Raw genomic sequence first — 17,422 nt, 5'->3', positions numbered from 1 at the left:
ACTTCAAATAGGCTATAAGCATAATTCATACATTAATTTGACCTATAATTATCTCAAGCTAAGTTTTTTTTTATTCATTCAATGCATTCAGAACTTCATAAAGGTCCTATGTTGTATACCGTTACGTAAAGAATCTAATTCGCCCAAGGAAAATCCAAAATCTGATAAAAATCACTTTCAGTGTGACCACCTTAGTTGTAGCAATAATATACTAACAAAAAACTTAAGAACCTAGGTGGGTCCAACCCGAAAAAAAAATCGGGTTTTTTCGGGCTGGGCCCATTTGGGCAAACCCTGGTGGGTGGTGCAAATTTGTTATAAATGTGTACGCGTTGAATTGTGTACCTTAACATATTATTTTTCTCTGTCAGCGACATGTAGTTTATTAATAAATGGTTTCTAAATAACACAAGTATTACTTTTTTATTTTCAGGAACCGTGGATAAGGGGAGTGTTGAAGTAACGAACTGTTTCTGTGTGCCTCACAAGGAATATGAAGATAAGGTAATAATTATTTCATAGTTTCATTACTTACATGTGTGTTGATAATCAATACTGAATATATAGTGAACGTCCAAAACAGGTAGTTTACTTAGTAGCTCTTAATAGATGTTTTCACGTGAACAGAGACAATACCAGATTTTACAGAGGAAATAGGTAGGTTCATTAATAACTCCATAACGCATTATGTAAGAATCCACCTAATTTCTATTGTGTTTCCAATTTATAAATATAGCTTCCCTCGACCTATACAGTTGCACCAATTTCTGGAAACCACATATAACCTCAATAATCCGTTAACATCAAATCAGTCTCAACCGTCATTTGTTCGTTATTGCGTTACTTTCGTTTTTCGTTTTGTTTGCTATTGAAACATTTTTCATACGCTGTTTGTTTACGAAACGGAAGTTCATGGGAATGAGACTTTCCATTTAAAGATGAGTTTTAGAATCTGAACTTGTTTGTAAAGTATATATTTTTGTTTATTTATTAAAGAGGGAATTTTCTAAAATAATAACATTTATATTCGTTGAATATTACCAAGAATTTAAATTTGTTTATAGTGTGCGTAATTATGTATTTTGATTGTGCAAGCCGAAAGTACGCAAAATATAGTGAAAAAAAAAAAAAAAAAGAAAAGAAAAGAAAACAACCACTTTAGTGGCAGGAAACAGAACTCCTGGAATTTGAAATTCAGATTAGCGAGAAATACCGCAGTGTTTGGGACAAAACATTATAAAAAATTGTGTATGTGGGACTAACATTGAATATTTTGTAAATTATAGGCATTCCGTCTAAATTACTATCAACCATTTTTGGAGAAACCTTTTGTGCCTTTTTCGAGCTCTTTTCCACCATGATGGCTGAAAGGGCAAAGTAGCGAAACCTGCGAAACGCATTTTCGATGAAGCCAGTGTTTGCTCCATGAGGAACTAAAAACCTGATTCAACGTAAATGAGAGTCCAGGTTTAATTTTTTTTTTTTTTTTTTTTTGTATTTTTATTTTTATCAGCAGCAACCAGGTAACCTTTTCATTCCTTTAATCATTGATAGACTTCGGTATTGAGCCATTCCATGTCAAATCTTGTGGATTTTGTTAAAATTTGGTATAGTTATAGTGGGTGCTGAGACTAAGGAAAATACCAAATTTCAATTTTTTTATTATCTCAAACAGTTTCTGAAATATGAGGATGTAAAATTTGCAAATACTAGCCAAAAAACGTGAACAGACTTTCTTTAAATCACTCTAGGAACTGCAATAGTTGAGCTAGAGAGCTGGAAAAGGTGTCGTTTGCAGCATTTCGTATGCTCTTTCCAGTGATATACAACACAATATAGGTTCTAATAATTTTTTTTTTTCAAAATACGAATTAAAATTTTGATTTAAGTTTTTTCCAAAAAGTACATAATTGAAAATTTTCAAAATATTTCCATAAACACTTGGTACTGTTGTAAATCAAATGGCAAAGTATAAATATGGGATGATGGTGGGTTCACTGTTAAAAAAAGAAAAATTCTGACACTTGTTTTCCACTAATAGCCGTATTTGGAGCAAACATACCTTCAACAAATAAGATTTTAACACAATAGGTACTGACGCTAATTTTTAAACAACTGTCTATAAAATATAAAGTAACAGTAACTAACCTGAGGAAGTTTTGAGTTGAAAGCAGTTTCCCAAAAACTTATCTCGGACCTTTACAGATTATATTTTGAAAAATCCAATTGGGTTTGGCTTATTGTCATTGAAGTATATAATCCATCAAATAGGTAATAGATTTTTTTTTGAATTCATGAAATATTGAACAGTGATTGTATTGCGTAGATATCAATACTGGGATATTGCTTCAGTAAGAACTTGGATATTTCTGAGTGCCAATTCATTATCGGTAAATTTTAAGGCTATGTCAAATTAATTTCATTTTAGATCTCAAAATTTAGGTATTGGCTGTGATGGATAGAGACCTGATATAAGAAATAGCCGGATTTTTTTTTTTATTTATTTATTGCTTTAACTTGTTTCGTAGTTTGATAGCAATACAAAACGGAGACCCAACTTAAGATTCATTTCTATGGTAATGAAAAGTTTAATTTTTCTTCAATAATGAAAATTTTGCTCCATTAAATATGAAAGTACGTATCAAGGTGAACAGTATGTGCACATCCTTCGGAATTTCATGCTGCCATCAGTTCGAGAGCTTTATCCTGATGGAGTAATCCATTTGTAGCACGACGGATCACCCGTCCATATGTCTCGAGTAGTTCAGAATTGGCTGGCGCAGCAGGCTGATGTAGATGTACTAGATTGAGCCCCGCATGGTGCCGACATGAACCCGATCGAGAATGTGTGGGCGGATGTTAAAGGACTTAAGCAGGAACACTGGCCTAATCCGTTACCCACCTCGAAAACCGAAAATTGTGGAATTTAATTTATGATGCCTGGGGAAAAAGTTGCTGAGAGCGAGCGTTACCTTCGGACTGACATTGAAGGGATATCGAGAAGGATCCAGGCGGTTATTAATACAGAGGAATATTGGACCTCCTATTTATCGGATAATAAAAACAGCCCTTTTCAGGGCTAACAAATATATTCCAGAAAATTTCTAACTTGATTTGAATGCAAAGGTTTCAATCACTATATAGAAGAAATCATTAAAAAAAAAAAAAAAAAAAAAAAAAAAAAAAAAAAAAAAAAAAAAACTCAACTATAGAGGAAATTAGAACTCAGGACAATTTGATTTGAAGCTCAGCACCTTTCCCCTACTCAATGGCACCTCCATTAAGATTCACTGGACAGAAGTATATTCTACTTGCTTAAGTCTAGGAAGAACACATTGGAATAGCTTGAAAGTAGGATTCTTGAACGAAAGTGTACAGTCATGTAAAAGCGGACAATACGAAAAACAACTTCCGTTTTAGTTTAGTGCACTGTCAACTTTTTTACCTTCTTCCTCAAATCAATAATAAACATAAAAAGGTGCACTATGTTTTATTTTACTGTCATTATTCAATACAATATTGTACAATTTAGGTAATATTATAATGTTTTTGTCCTTACTATTTTCAATTCATTTTCAACATGTAGATTTATTCCAGACTTTAAAGTAAGTACTAGAAATTAACAAATTACAGCAGTACCTGTGTGACATTGCGCGTTGCAATTGGTAATGTATGGGATTGTAAATCCAAAAGTCGTTGGTTCGAATTCTGGCATGGGTTACTTTTAAGAACGCATTGTGCATCGCTCTTTGCGCTTTGTGAGTAATTCGTCTTAATTTTGGTAAAATCACATCGCCTCCCCTCCTCCTCCTTCTCCTCTTCCTCCTCCTCCTCCTACTACTACTACTAATAATAATTATAACACTTTTCATTAGTATTATTTGCATGAAACAACATAATCCTTTGAAACATCGTTTTACTCCTCACTCTCTTAAAATTAGACTTCATATCAAACGCACATGGAGACATGGGTTACATTTGAATGGTAGGCCATTCTTTATAATCTGTCGGTTACATGAACACAAATTGCAAACAGTTACATTGTAAATTTCTTACAGAATATGTTATGTATGTTAACAAAATGTTTAAGTATGTGCCAATTTTGAAAGCTCTGTTTAATTACTTGTCAGCGATCAAACATATTTCCAATGAAATTAATGAATATCCAACAAAACCGAAGGTTATATTTAGAACAGAAAATTACAGTGTAGCAATTTTCACCGTTATAAAGAAGCACTTCTTGTTCGTGTAAAAACTACTGCTTTTACAAGAAGTCTCGATCACAAAACTTTCGATTGGAATTAGATGTAATGGACCAGGGTGTCTACTGACCTGGAAAACCTTGAAAACCTGGAATTAGCCTGGAATTTACTTTTGGACCTGGAAAACCTGGAAATAGCCTGGAATTGGACGAGGAACCTGGAAGTTTTAAGATTGTTTTTAAAATATTGTTTTTTGGATTGGTATGGAATAAGTATATTTTGTAAAATGCAAGAAAGTTATATACTACAACATAAGTTAAAAACCAATAATAACTTATTCAGTGGAGACGTAGTTGAGAAAAACAGACAGACGTGAGCAGAGTGCAGGCGGTGAATGTTTTTGGAAAGTATTTTGAGGGTACAAGAAGAGACTGAATAAGATTTTATTTGTTTGTCATGGTCGTTGTGAATAACAGTGACTACAAAAAGAGCTAAATTAGTCCCCGATGATGAGAGTATGGAAATTGAAAAAGTTAAATTTCATGATCTATTATGTTTGTGTCTTACACTATCTCACAGAAAAATCAAATGGACTTAGTAGTTCGTTTCTGGCACAGTGACAAAAATAAAGTTTTAACACATTATTTAACATCAGTATTCCTCGGACATGCAACTGCCTAGGGTTTGTTAAGTGCATTTATAAATACTTTCAAGGACAAGGGTCTCGATTTTTGTAAGTTACTTCAGGTTTCTCTTGATGGCCCCAACGTTAATTTGAAATTTCTGAGTGATTTGAAGGCCTATCTGAGTGAAGAAAATGGTGAAGGTCCACAGCTTTTGGAGACAGGAACATGCTCTTTACATATTGTTAATGGGGCTTTTAAGACTGTGCATACCAAAGCTGGTTGGAATGTGACAGAGTTTTTGAGAGCGTTGTACTATTTATTCAAAGAGGAGCAGATTTCATGGCAGCCTCTGGAACAGCAGTTTTTCCTCTTAAATTTTGTTCTATTAGGTGGGTGGAGAATTCTAAAGTTATCAACCGTGCCATAACTATGATTCCTGCCTTAAAAGTTTGTGTTGATGCAGTGAAAACAAAACCTCCTGAAACATCAAACTTGTCTAAAGTAAAAGTCCACATCTCTGATGTACTGTTGCCTGCTAGATTAGGGTTCCTTCAGTCCGTATCTATAGAACTAGAAGAATTCCTCACTAAGTACCAGACAGACAGTCCATTACTACCGTTTCTATGGAATGACCTAAAGACGTTGATTCGTAGTTTGTTAAGCCGCTTCGTGAAAGATGATGTCTTAAAAGTAGCTAAAACTTAAAAAAAAAAAAAAAAAAAAACTGACCTCAATAGATGTTTTTGATAAGGACATCTTCAAACAACTTAATCTAGCTGATGTTGGATTTTCTACGGTTACATCACTTAAAGGAGTGAAGGATGTTGATATATTGAACTTTTAAGAAAGAATGCAAAAGATTCTTGCAAGAACTGTGTAAAAAACTTATGCTAAAATGTCATTTAAAATACAATGTAACAAGAGCCGCAAATTGCTTGTCTCCAGAAACTATGACCAACGATACCCTTCGTGAATCACGTATCACACTCGCCCTGGAGACATTTGTCGAAAAGGAGCAAATAACACCTGTAAATGCTGATATGGTGAAACGGGAATATTTAAAATTTTGTTCAGACCAAGACACAGCACGAAAATTGTCAAATTTCAGTTACAAAAATGACAGATTAGACGTTTTTCTCCATGATCTGTTAGGTAAAGAAGGTGTCTCCAATGCGTTTAAAATATTCATGCATAAGATATGTGTACTTTTCCATAGCAACGCAGCAGTGGAAAGGAGTTTCTCCATTAACAAAGAGTGCATTGTTGAAACTCTCCAAGAGGAGTGCTTGATTGCCCAGAGAAGTGTGTTGGATGCTGTGCGTGTTGCTGGTGACATACGTAATATGAATATCACAAATAGTATGATCCAGTGTGTGAGGAATGCATCAAGCAGAAGAAATGAATATCTGAAAGACCGCGGTGAAAAAGAAGACAGAGCAGCTCGAGAAAAGAAAGATATTAAGAAGGAAATAAAAGAGTTGGAAATAAAGAAGAAAAGAATACTAACTGACGCCGAAGCAGAAGTAGATGCGTTGGAAGAACAGGCGAAAAAGTTAAAAGGGATGTTGAACTCTAGAAGTTGAATGTCAAAAACTGTTCACTGTGAAAGTTTTCTATATTTGTTCATATAATGTCCGTGGTTCCATAACATTTTCAATTTTTTAAACTTTCATGTTACAATACATTTTCAAATAAAATATAACTGATGGCCAGTCCCCATCCAAGAAGAATGTGCAGTAACGTTTAACAACATGGACTACTTTGCATTAAGAATTTGTATTATATATGATCATTTTCTTTTTACTTCTAAACTAATACTAGTTTGACAAAAATGGCGGGAAAATAGCTTACTCACCGCTAAGTCGTACCAGTACTTAGCATAAAATACCACAAGAGTACTTTAAAGGGGAGTGCTTGTAGTAAAATACTCTTGTGGTATTTTATCCCATAACTTAGCGGTGAGTAAGCTATTTTCCTATCATTTTTGTCATTGTTCATCAACACTCACGTGCTACTACTATAATATTAGTTTATTTGAAGTAATGTTTTTGATGGAAATTTACTATTATACATGGTGAACCTTAACTAAACCGATAAACTTCGGGAAGTGATTCCCGAGCTCGAAACAAGAAAAAAATTCGTCTAACTTTTCTCCACGGTACATAGTTTTGTAGCTACAAGGTGCCGAAAGTGCGGAAAAATGAAGTTCCGAGGCCTATATTTCCAAACCTATCCAACGTAGAGAGTGCAGCTTAATATCTCTTTAAGGAAGTCTTATCTGTTCTGAACATATGATTTCCTTTGAGAGATTTTAAGCAGCAGTCTCTACTTTGGATAATTTTTGAAATATAGGCGTCGGAAGTTCATTTTTCCACACTTTCGGCACCTTTTAGCTCTGAAACTATGCGCCCTGGAGAAGAGTTAAAGAGGATTTTTTTTTCTTGTTTGGGTGCCCAGAATCATTTCCCGACGTTTGTCGGTTTAATTAAGGTTCACTCCTGTATAGTATTCCTACATTAGGATATTTAAAGCTACTGCACATTTTTCTCAACCGGCCTTCTGGTAGGGGATATTTTAATTAAACATTTTCTTGTGTAAAATGTTTTGAGAATCTACCTTTTAGTCAGTTTTTTTCTTTTCATCTTGTCACTTAAAGAAAATATCACTTGCCATATACATTCTCTAATTATAACCAGTTTTTGTTAAGAACTATATAAAATTGCATTAACTTATACGTGTTACAATAAATGTCACTCTACTGAATAGACCTGGAAAAAAAGGAAAAATAAACCTTGAAAACCTTGATAAAGCCTGGAATTTGAAAATGAACATTTAGTAGACACCCTGTGGACGTATATAAGTTAATCATCAGATTTTGCATCCAACATTACACCCTTTGCCACAGTCAATGTACAGTGGAAATATATCGTTAATCATTGTGATACATTAAATTGACATATGTGGTATTATAATTCGTAATTCAACTTTCAGAAAAAAACTGTTTATTGTCAAATTTATCCCATACAAGAAATTTGATAACGTTAACAAGTGTGTATTTCAAGTATAAATGTGATTAATAGTGGTAGTTTCGCTTATTGAGGTTAACTAAATTAAGATCATTGGCATACAGGCCCACAGCTAACGGGGCATGGGGAGCAAGTCTCCATTAACTTTTCTTTGGTTCCCTATACTTCTCTTACCTATAATGTCTGAGTATAGCTATTTATAGAATTTTAAAACTTTGCACCCAAACTTTCGTCCCTGACTGCAAACTTAGTGACATATACATATATATAGAGCGTCTAATATGTGTCGTCGAACATCTAACTCGCTCTATGGTGTAAAATTTTATTTTACAATGTTACGAAAGCATCGTGAAGGCAGTACCCATAAAAAGTGGATGGTTGTGTCTAAAAACGCAAGAATTTCTGTTGGAGGTACTTGAAAATGGTGTGAAATGACATTTTATAAACTTGAGAATTTCGAGGGAGGGATTCTGACGCCTTGTATTTCCCATGAGTACAGCGTTGATCGTTGTAAACTCATAATGTGGAAACCATTTCATGTTTCATAACATTAAGAGATGGCACGATCAAGCACTGAATCTATAACTTACTAGTAATATTGTAAATGAGTATCGGCACTTTTTCTATTAAAGCTCATAATATAAATTTCATTTATGTAGTGTGAGATAATGTATTTCATAATACAATTTTTTATTTTATTTTATTTTTTTTTTTAAGAAAAAGATTGAAAACGTGGTAGACTCGACGTGTCGCGTAGAAGACACGTAATTTACTCGCCTTACAACTCACTCGGCCACACACTTAGATTATACTGTTTACATTTTTTTCATGCTATCTACAGTATAGGCTAATCTTAAATTCACATTGCCCGATTCGGGTTTTCTAACGAAAATTATTATGTTGCAACTTAATTTCGATGTAAGCTCCTAACTTAATTAGCATTTAAGGACTTTGCAGTACTATGTGCATTAAAATGATAGCAGAAATATAGTGAAATCTCAGTTTCATACTTCACGTCTACCTTGATTCCAAATATCTGTGCTATCGTTTCTTTGTTCACCAAATGTTGGTAGGAGCCGTTGCTATTGATTTCTATTTTTTGCTTTATATCATCTTTATTGCTCACTATTTTTGCATACAGTTTTAAAGAAATGTTAGTTACTAACCTCTTTCTCCCATGAACACACACACACACACACACACAAAAAAAAAAAAAAAGTTGTTGCGGAAAAATGTAAGTTACAGTATTCGCGCCATTTATTTTGGGCATGGCTGTACTTCTGATATAATTCCGTCATCGTTTGTTTTCTGTGGGTTTTAAAAATTATTATTATTTTCATGTGGAAGAAGAAACTTTAAATGGATCAACTATAAAGAATATATGAAAACAAACTTGCATGGAAGTAAATGGGAAATGTGCGTTGGCTAATGCTTTTGTTGCTTAAAAGACGTGTTTTTTTGTAGCTGTAAATACAAATTTTAGAATCGGTGACTCGGTTGACACAGGAAGTAGAGATTACTTGACTCGTCGGTAGACATGAAGAGTAAATGTTGTGATGTTTTTAAGTGAATTTCTGCTGTTCTATTAGATTTTATTTATTTTATTTTATTTTTTTTTTTTTTATTTGTAGGTGGAAGCCGAGTTAAATTTTGCGATGGATTTGTATGATTTAAACAGGCGAGTGAACACTCAGGAGATTATTGTTGGATGGTGGGCGACAGGAAACGAAGTAACAAGTCATTCCTCTGTTATCCACGAGTATTATGCGCGGGAATGTAACAATCCTGTCCATCTTACTGTGGATACTACCTTACAAGGATCTCGGATGGGTATTAAGGCTTATATATGGTAAGTAAATGTGAAACATATGTAATAGTTACCTTAATATTTGATTTAAAAGTACAATACTGTACAATCTTCTTTGAATATAATATAAAATGTAATGCTACTGCACAATCTTCTTTGAATATAATATAAAATATAATGCTATATATTTCTTAGAAACTTTTTCTGATCATCAAACTTAACTTTTCTCTACCATTAACTAAATTTGTATCATTACCCAAAGCAGATATTTAATGAAGAAACTCATTCAACGAATACTAACATCACAGGACTACAAAAACTGTTACAACAATTACCAAAATATTTATTTACTAAAGGAAAGCAAAAATATTTATCATTTTAATGGGGAAGTTGTTTCTTTCTGAATTAATCTCTCAATATTTCGTGGTACACTGGATGTTCCAACGTAGATGATATTTTCCAAGATGGACATCAGTTATCCAGGAAATATTTTCAATTCAGCTGAAGATTATGTAAGTAGTATATTTTCAATAAGGGATCAGACGTGCCAGATGAAAGGGTTCAGTGCACCGAGACTGGCCCGGAGGCGGCTGTTGCACATGACTGATCTAAGTCGTTCTGCTGCTGTTACTACATCGGCAGGGAATCAAGCTTTTTCAACACGACAGTGCCGAGTCACACAACGCTTGTACTACCCAACACACTTTCTAAGGCCTGCGTCACATTCGCTGGCCTGGAAGATCACTAGGTCTATACACCATTAAACATTTGGGACCTGATTGGACGGGACAACATTGGCCCAGTCTGCATCTTCGATGACATATTTGATCAGCTAGCTATCAGGTGAACATACGGAACAAACTGTATTGACAAGGTCTTTTCACATTCCCTGTACATTATCTCTCTTGGTATAGGATCTTGTACGCAGGTTATGTATAATATAACCTATAGTGTGTATGCATACTATTTCATTTGCGAAGTACTAGGATTTTTGGGTGATCGTATATGCCTGCCCTGCTGTGTGCAAACGTGGGTCTGATTCTGAGGTGGAGGTAGTTTTAGAGTTTATCTAGCTGTATTTTTGCGGTTGATTAAGAAACTATTTGATCTGGGAAGTTAGCCTTTCATATTCCTCAGTCTTTGCTCTTTCGTAGTGTCTTCCTGGCAATGGGTGTTGCTTCTGACATTGCTCTAATTTCTCTCTTTCTCGTCTATTTCTTCCTCTTTTTCTTTTCTTCCTTTTGATTTCTTAAAAATCGTTGTATTTCAGGACTATATCATTAAATTATTTTTGTTTTCGTAGGAGATACTTGTTACTATAATTGTGTACGTAATCATACTGTCCGTCATGGAAGTGTGGGCAATTTTTATCTTGTGAATCAAGGAGTTGTATGCTCGTATAATTGAAATACCGACTGTTTGTCATAGTGATATGTAATATAGTACATAGTTCTAGACATTCACTTCAACGTCTTAACAAGAAATTCTGCACTTCTATGCATAAGAAAGACCATCCGAATTTTTTGTACACAAATAATCGACATGTTCCAAACGGATTCTATAATTACTTTCTCAGTAAATGAGAAAAAGCATCTTTTGAACATGGGGTATTGTAAGTGGTCTTCTTATCTCTGACAAGAAATTTCTGAAAGGATGAGGAAAATAGGCAATAATTTTGATATCGAGTTTTCGGTCAAATCTGGAATCAGTTTTGAAAATTTGTCTTCCGCTTACAAAAGTTGTTATACAGATCTGTTGTCTTTCGCAGGAATTCTCGCAACCGATTGCAATTACGATAAATACTACATAGAGATGACCGAAACCAATATTAGGACGAGGGTTAGGGGATACATAATTGATGCGAAATGTGAAGAGCCTCCCACATTAGGATTATCCAGACATCTACAAGTGACAGGTCGTGAAGTAGACAGAGTTGGTCTTTTACTCCTGCTCAGCCAACATAGAAATATTTTTTAATCTTTCTACATCAGAACAAAAAGACCAGAACTGAATTGTGTAGTGGGAACCTCGATCATCGGTGGGATAACGTAATAAATAGTTAACTAAAAGTAAATACATTTCATTTTTTTCAAGTGTGAATACTGTACACAGAATATTTGAACAGGCCAAACAGTACTGATTTAGCAATATTGATCTTCACAACCAGTATGCAAGCCATAGTTTGGAAAGATATTTTCTGGAATAAAAGAAAAGAAGATTACAATTAGTGCTACCAGTATAAAACAAACTACAAAATTAAAACATAAAACAAGCGTGTTAAAGTTAAAATCAACTGAGGTAAGACTGTTTAATTACAGGAAATAAAGGTATAAGTGCTAAATTACGGATGTTACCCAGGGTTTGCCCAAGTGGGCCCAGCCCGAAAAAACCCGTTCGGGTAGGACCCACCTGAAAAAACCCACCTTAAGACCCGCCTGGGTTTTTGAACTTTTTGTTAATATATTATTGCTACAACTAAGTTGATAACATTGAAAGTGATTTTTATCAAATTTTGGACTTTCTTCGGGCGAATTAAATGCTTTCACGTTAAGGTATACAACAACATTCTACATAAGACCTTTATAAAGTTCTGAATGCACTGAATAAATGAAAAAAAAAAAAAAAACTTAGCTTGAGATAATTATATAAGAATTAATGTATTGATTATGCTCATAGCCTATTTGAAAAAAATGCAATTTTATATTTTAGAAAATACTTTCCGTAAATAGTGTGCTCGCCGACTCGGCTATGCCGAGGGACGTTATCCCTCATAGGAAAGACCGGGGCACATTGTCACAATTTTCACGTTTTATTTTCTTGTGATGCTCGTGTAAGGTCGAAAATTATAATTTTTAGTATACACATACTTTGTTATCTTGTGCATAACATATATTTCTTTGTCCAATGTAACTCGCTCTGAACTGGACTTATGTACTATGTTTTATGATCAGTACAGTTGTGACAATGTACCCCATATGCGGGGTAACTTGTCATAATATATGGGGAAAATTGTCACATGTTGTTCTTGTGGCACTTTCCAGAAATTGATAGATATTATTAATGCAAAAAGACTGTAAATGTTACCAACATTAAATACTTAGCGTCTGAAAGAGAATCAAAACATAATTAAATGAAAGGGGAAACTATATTTGTTAAATAGGAAAGAAAGTAGGAGGACCTGTAGCTTATATTTTCTCAACCTAAAATATTTATTGTTACATCAAGCTTTGTAGGAAAACCAAAACTACCATGAAAACAGAACTAACTCATAGCTAAGGAATCAAAACTACAAACTGAAAGGTCATAACAAAATGACGAAATTATCAAATCATAGTCTACATCTCCAATAGGCCTACACAAAATTAGCCAATTGCATTTAAGTTGTTTCTGATTGTAGTTTATGAATTGCAAAGAATTCCTCTGATAGGACTGTATAGCTAGAAGAGGAGTAAATATTATTACGAAGTTTAGTTGCGTTTTATTAGTACGCACCGCAAACTAGTTTGAAAATGTTATCCTTTTGCTTCTACAAAGTACCATACCTGGAGGTCATCGTCAGAGTCACAGTTAATACACACGTAAAACAAGTTCTGCTTCCCTCAGTTTTCGTAGGCCGATTCCGTACATCGAATGCACTGAACCCACTTCTTGCTACATGTACTCGCACTGTATGGATCGCCATAAACTAAACACAATGTATCGTCGTCCTCTGAAGAAGAATCGTGATCTTCTTTGGACCTTCGTTGACATTGTTTATAGGTGCAAAACTATTTGCCTTGGGGAGTTCTTATAGCAAGATCACCATGTCTTTTCAGAAATACCGGATACCTGTCTGGGCCAGCAATGGCCTTTTCATTCCACGACTATGGCCATTTCAATCCTAGCGCTTTTGCATAGTTGTAAGCCAAATCGCGAACCTCTTTTGTAGTGAGTCCAAATAATACAGTATGTGCGAAGCTTGTTTTGATATGATACTAGTAATTCTTCCTAGTATTACGAAGAGTAACCTAATGTAAATGAGCATTGACCGAACTGTAGTTTGCCATCTGTAACACGTGCACAAAATCTTGCCAATGTTCTGTAGTGGACATGAAATTCTTTAGCAGCTTTAGGCCTACGTATTCATATGGGGTTATTTCTTTTCATAGTTCTTGCTGCAACCAGTAGATCTTTCATTGGTGGTGCTTTCTCTCTGTCTTTCTTTTGCATATTCTCATTGTCTGCGAAACAGAGATAACCCTATCGTTTGTATTATTCATAACACACAGTGGAGCACATTGTCACAGTGACAACATGCCCCGTCTTATTTGTGACAACTTGCACCACGCGTCGCCATTACTCTTTTTACAAAATATCTATACCAAACGACAAGATTAGGCGCATTCAAAGTAGCACATTATGAAGCTCTATTTGTAACCTACATAACACACACAAAAAAATATTTGCTTGTACCGTTTTCACGAACACACAAAACAGCAATTTCAGGACTCGGAAAATTTACATTCCGGTACTGAAAACAGGCAAAGTTCAACTGATGCAGCACCGTTGTTCCCGCGCGTCTCCAAACGAGTAGATAGTAGTGACATCTAATAAGTAAACACGAAAACAGCACCGGCGCGTTAATGTTTTCGCTTTTTCAGAATTGCTACCGTGACAATGTGCCCCGGTCTCCCCTACGTTTGACGAGTTTAAAGCCATATGTGTAGGTACTACCAGTAAATATAGTGCATTAGTAAAACTATTAGTATTATTTCTTACCTTTGATGGTAGCACAAGTATTCTTCAGTAAAATTTAGTTTTCCAACAATAACAGTTTAGTTCAGTTATTTGTTGGTACTCTTCAAATAAGCATTCTCTAGAATCAACACCAACAATGCTCAGAGTTCCGAAAACTACGTAACACTTACTACTTCAAGTGCTGAATTCAAACTTCCGTACTAGTGGAAGTTTAGATGTACAGTAAAGAAAGCTGCATTTTCGAGGGAAAAAAAAGTCGCGAAAGAAATGCTCGGGAAATTCCCGCAATTGAACGCACAAAGCATCGGAACTGAATACTTCAACAATAAAACTACTTATTTTACGCTGGAAGATATTTAATTTCATTTAAGACATTTTGAAACATTTACTTTATAAAATATGAATTATATCTTTGTTAATTGTTTTAAATTAATTTTCTGGAAAGAAACGTCTTGCAACAAATGCTCGGAAATTTCACCTAATTGAACGCACAAAATATTGAAAGTGATCTTCAAATAAAACCATTTATTTTACGCTGTTAAATTAATATATTTGGCGTTCATATTTGGCAAACGTCACTGAGGCTTCTGGGATGATTCGATCTACATTTGTTCGTTCGTCTGCCTGTACTACACATACTACAGGGTACCACCTTCGATCTTTTAAGTTTAAATTTTCAGTTTACAAGCACGAGACACACTAGATTTCCAGTATAGATTTTGGCGGCATACCAACGTACAAATTCAAAATGGTGGCTTTAAAAAAAAATAGCGGGTATCCACGCTACAAAGTGCAATTTTTGGTCTTTTAAGTTGAAATTTGCACGAGGCACTCTAAATTAGCTGTATATATTTTGGCGGCGATCTAACGTAAAATTTCGAAATGGCGGCTATTTTTTCAAAACGGCAGTGAATAGAAAATTGTTACAAGCTGTGACAATAATAATCTTGAAATATAAATCACATTTTAACACTTTTACCCCAAAGACATTGAAATATTTCGAAAAAACCCGATTAAACCCAAAAAAACCCACATGGGCCCAGGTGGGTTGGGCTTTTTCAAAAAAACCCGGGTTTTTTCAAACCCTGATGTTACACATAGGAGTTTTCAGAATACAGAATGAGTAAATTGACAGTGCTCTGAGTGCACAAAGGGTTAGTGATATTTATTTTACAATTTTGCAGAACTCCATAAAACAGGTCTAATCAACTAACTGCGATTGAAGATAAGGATATAGTTAAGGAAGTTAAGCCAGCAGGTTTGTTTGCATAAAAACTCAGAAGTGATAATATAATTGAATGTACTTCAGAATGCTCGGTTTTTGAGTGAAGAGGTGTAGTCATACATAGATTCCGGCTTTAGTCACATCAGTGATTGAAAATGGTTCCAGAGAGAACTGAAATATTGTGTGGAATGATGGCTTAGTCACGAACGAAAGTTAGGGTGCAAGATCGAATTTTGAGTTCTAAACTATGTACTCAAGAGCACGGGTTTGTAACTATACTGACCATAGTAACCATCAGACAAAAAATTTTTTTTCAATTGCTTAGGAAAAGAACTAGTATACAGTTAAGAACAAAATTAGAACTTCTTGTCATAGATGCGCAGAGGAATTCACACGACACATTACATGACTTACGTAAAAATCTATCGATGTTGAATTACATCACCATTATGATCATAAATTCATGACAGTTTTAATCAATTTTTTTTTCGTGCTCGACTTGAGCTTCTATGATTTTATTTTTGTTTAAGTTTAGATAGCACAATTTGTATTTCTGATGTGTTGAGTTTTAATTTTATTTATTTATTTATTTATTTTCTTACAGTGTTCCAATTGGTGTTCCTGGTGGAAAAGCAGGTTGCATGTTTACTCCTGTGTCAGTAGAGATTACGTGTTACGAACCAGAAATTGTTGGACGTAAGTAACCATTATGATTAACTTGGTTACTGTAATTTTTTTATTAACTAACAATAAGCTATTTTACTAAGAAGAATAAAATAATAACGGGTGTTGTAAGTAACTTCCTTTCCATGTTGTTTTTCTTTCGGGAACTGGTCCCTCTATGCTCCCGTTATCTCTGGTAACTGCATTCGTTGAGTTGAGTTGATTTTAGGTTAGCGTCCCGTTCAGCAGAGAGGCTATCTGAGACGTGGACCTACTGATTAACGTGGAATCCGAACCACATGAACTTCTGCCGGGAATCGAACCCGGGTCTCCCACGCCGAAGGCGCGTACGCTAACCGCTTAGCCACGAGGGAGCTCGTAACTGCATTCGTGAGGAAAGATCATCTTTCTGCTACCTTTAAAAACTTGACTCTACTTAAAGGATAATGAAATACTTGAATTAGGAAAGACTTTCTTTACGGTTTATTTTATGTATTATTTTAGGATTTTCAATGTCAATAAAGTGGTATAAAGAAACAGGATTAACATCATACGACACACTGTACTATGTCTCAAAGACTGTTTTGTTTCAGCTCCCTACGTGTGGATGTTTTGCTTATCCATTGTTACTACGAAAGAAGAAAAAATCCAACATAATTTGTTCTTTTAACCTTAGGCACCTCCTGTGTGTCTAGTTTTGATATCTGGTGTCACTAGTGTACATGTGGGGTTAAATTTATGTTGCCTCATATATGAACATTGAATGAGAAACAATTAAAAAAACTGAAGAATGCGTTTTCCTTTGTGTTCGATTAGGAAAGGTAATTATAATATGACAATTGAAAACTGTTACCTACTCTATCCTGTGTATGCTAATAACTAAGATTTCTTCAATATTTCGGTTGAAAAATCACCATTCTTATCTTGAGATTTGCATATAATTTATTCATTAATTTTTTTTCTGCACATTCTTGTACATTGTAGAATTACGGTCATACGTTCTTTCATGGATTAGATGGGGGATAAAGAAATATTCTAGTGCTATTACTGGAGGAAGGACTTGTTCTGTAAAGAAATATAGTATATCCTATTATTCAGTTTAAGAATACCTAAATCTTTTAATGTTTAGATACAAA

General features: G+C 34.5%; 1 protein-coding gene across 1 annotated transcript in view; it reads left to right on the top strand.

Annotated features, from left to right (window-relative positions):
- Positions 1–17,422, top strand: part of eIF3f1 (eukaryotic translation initiation factor 3 subunit f1) — a 58,458-nt gene that overhangs the window by 22,837 nt on the left and 18,199 nt on the right. Inside the window, exons 2-4 of the mRNA XM_081771893.1 lie at positions 434–504; positions 9,486–9,703; positions 16,228–16,319. Of these exons, the coding sequence (XP_081628019.1) occupies positions 434–504; positions 9,486–9,703; positions 16,228–16,319 (381 nt within the window). The remainder of the gene's footprint in view (positions 1–433; positions 505–9,485; positions 9,704–16,227; positions 16,320–17,422) is intronic.

This window comes from Thermobia domestica, chromosome 9 (assembly GCF_964235325.1).
Source record: "Thermobia domestica chromosome 9, izTheDome1.hap1.1, whole genome shotgun sequence".
NCBI lineage: Eukaryota > Metazoa > Arthropoda > Insecta > Zygentoma > Lepismatidae > Thermobia > Thermobia domestica.
The sequence above is the reverse complement of the archived record's forward strand: the minus strand, read 5'-3'. Positions and strand labels throughout refer to the sequence as shown.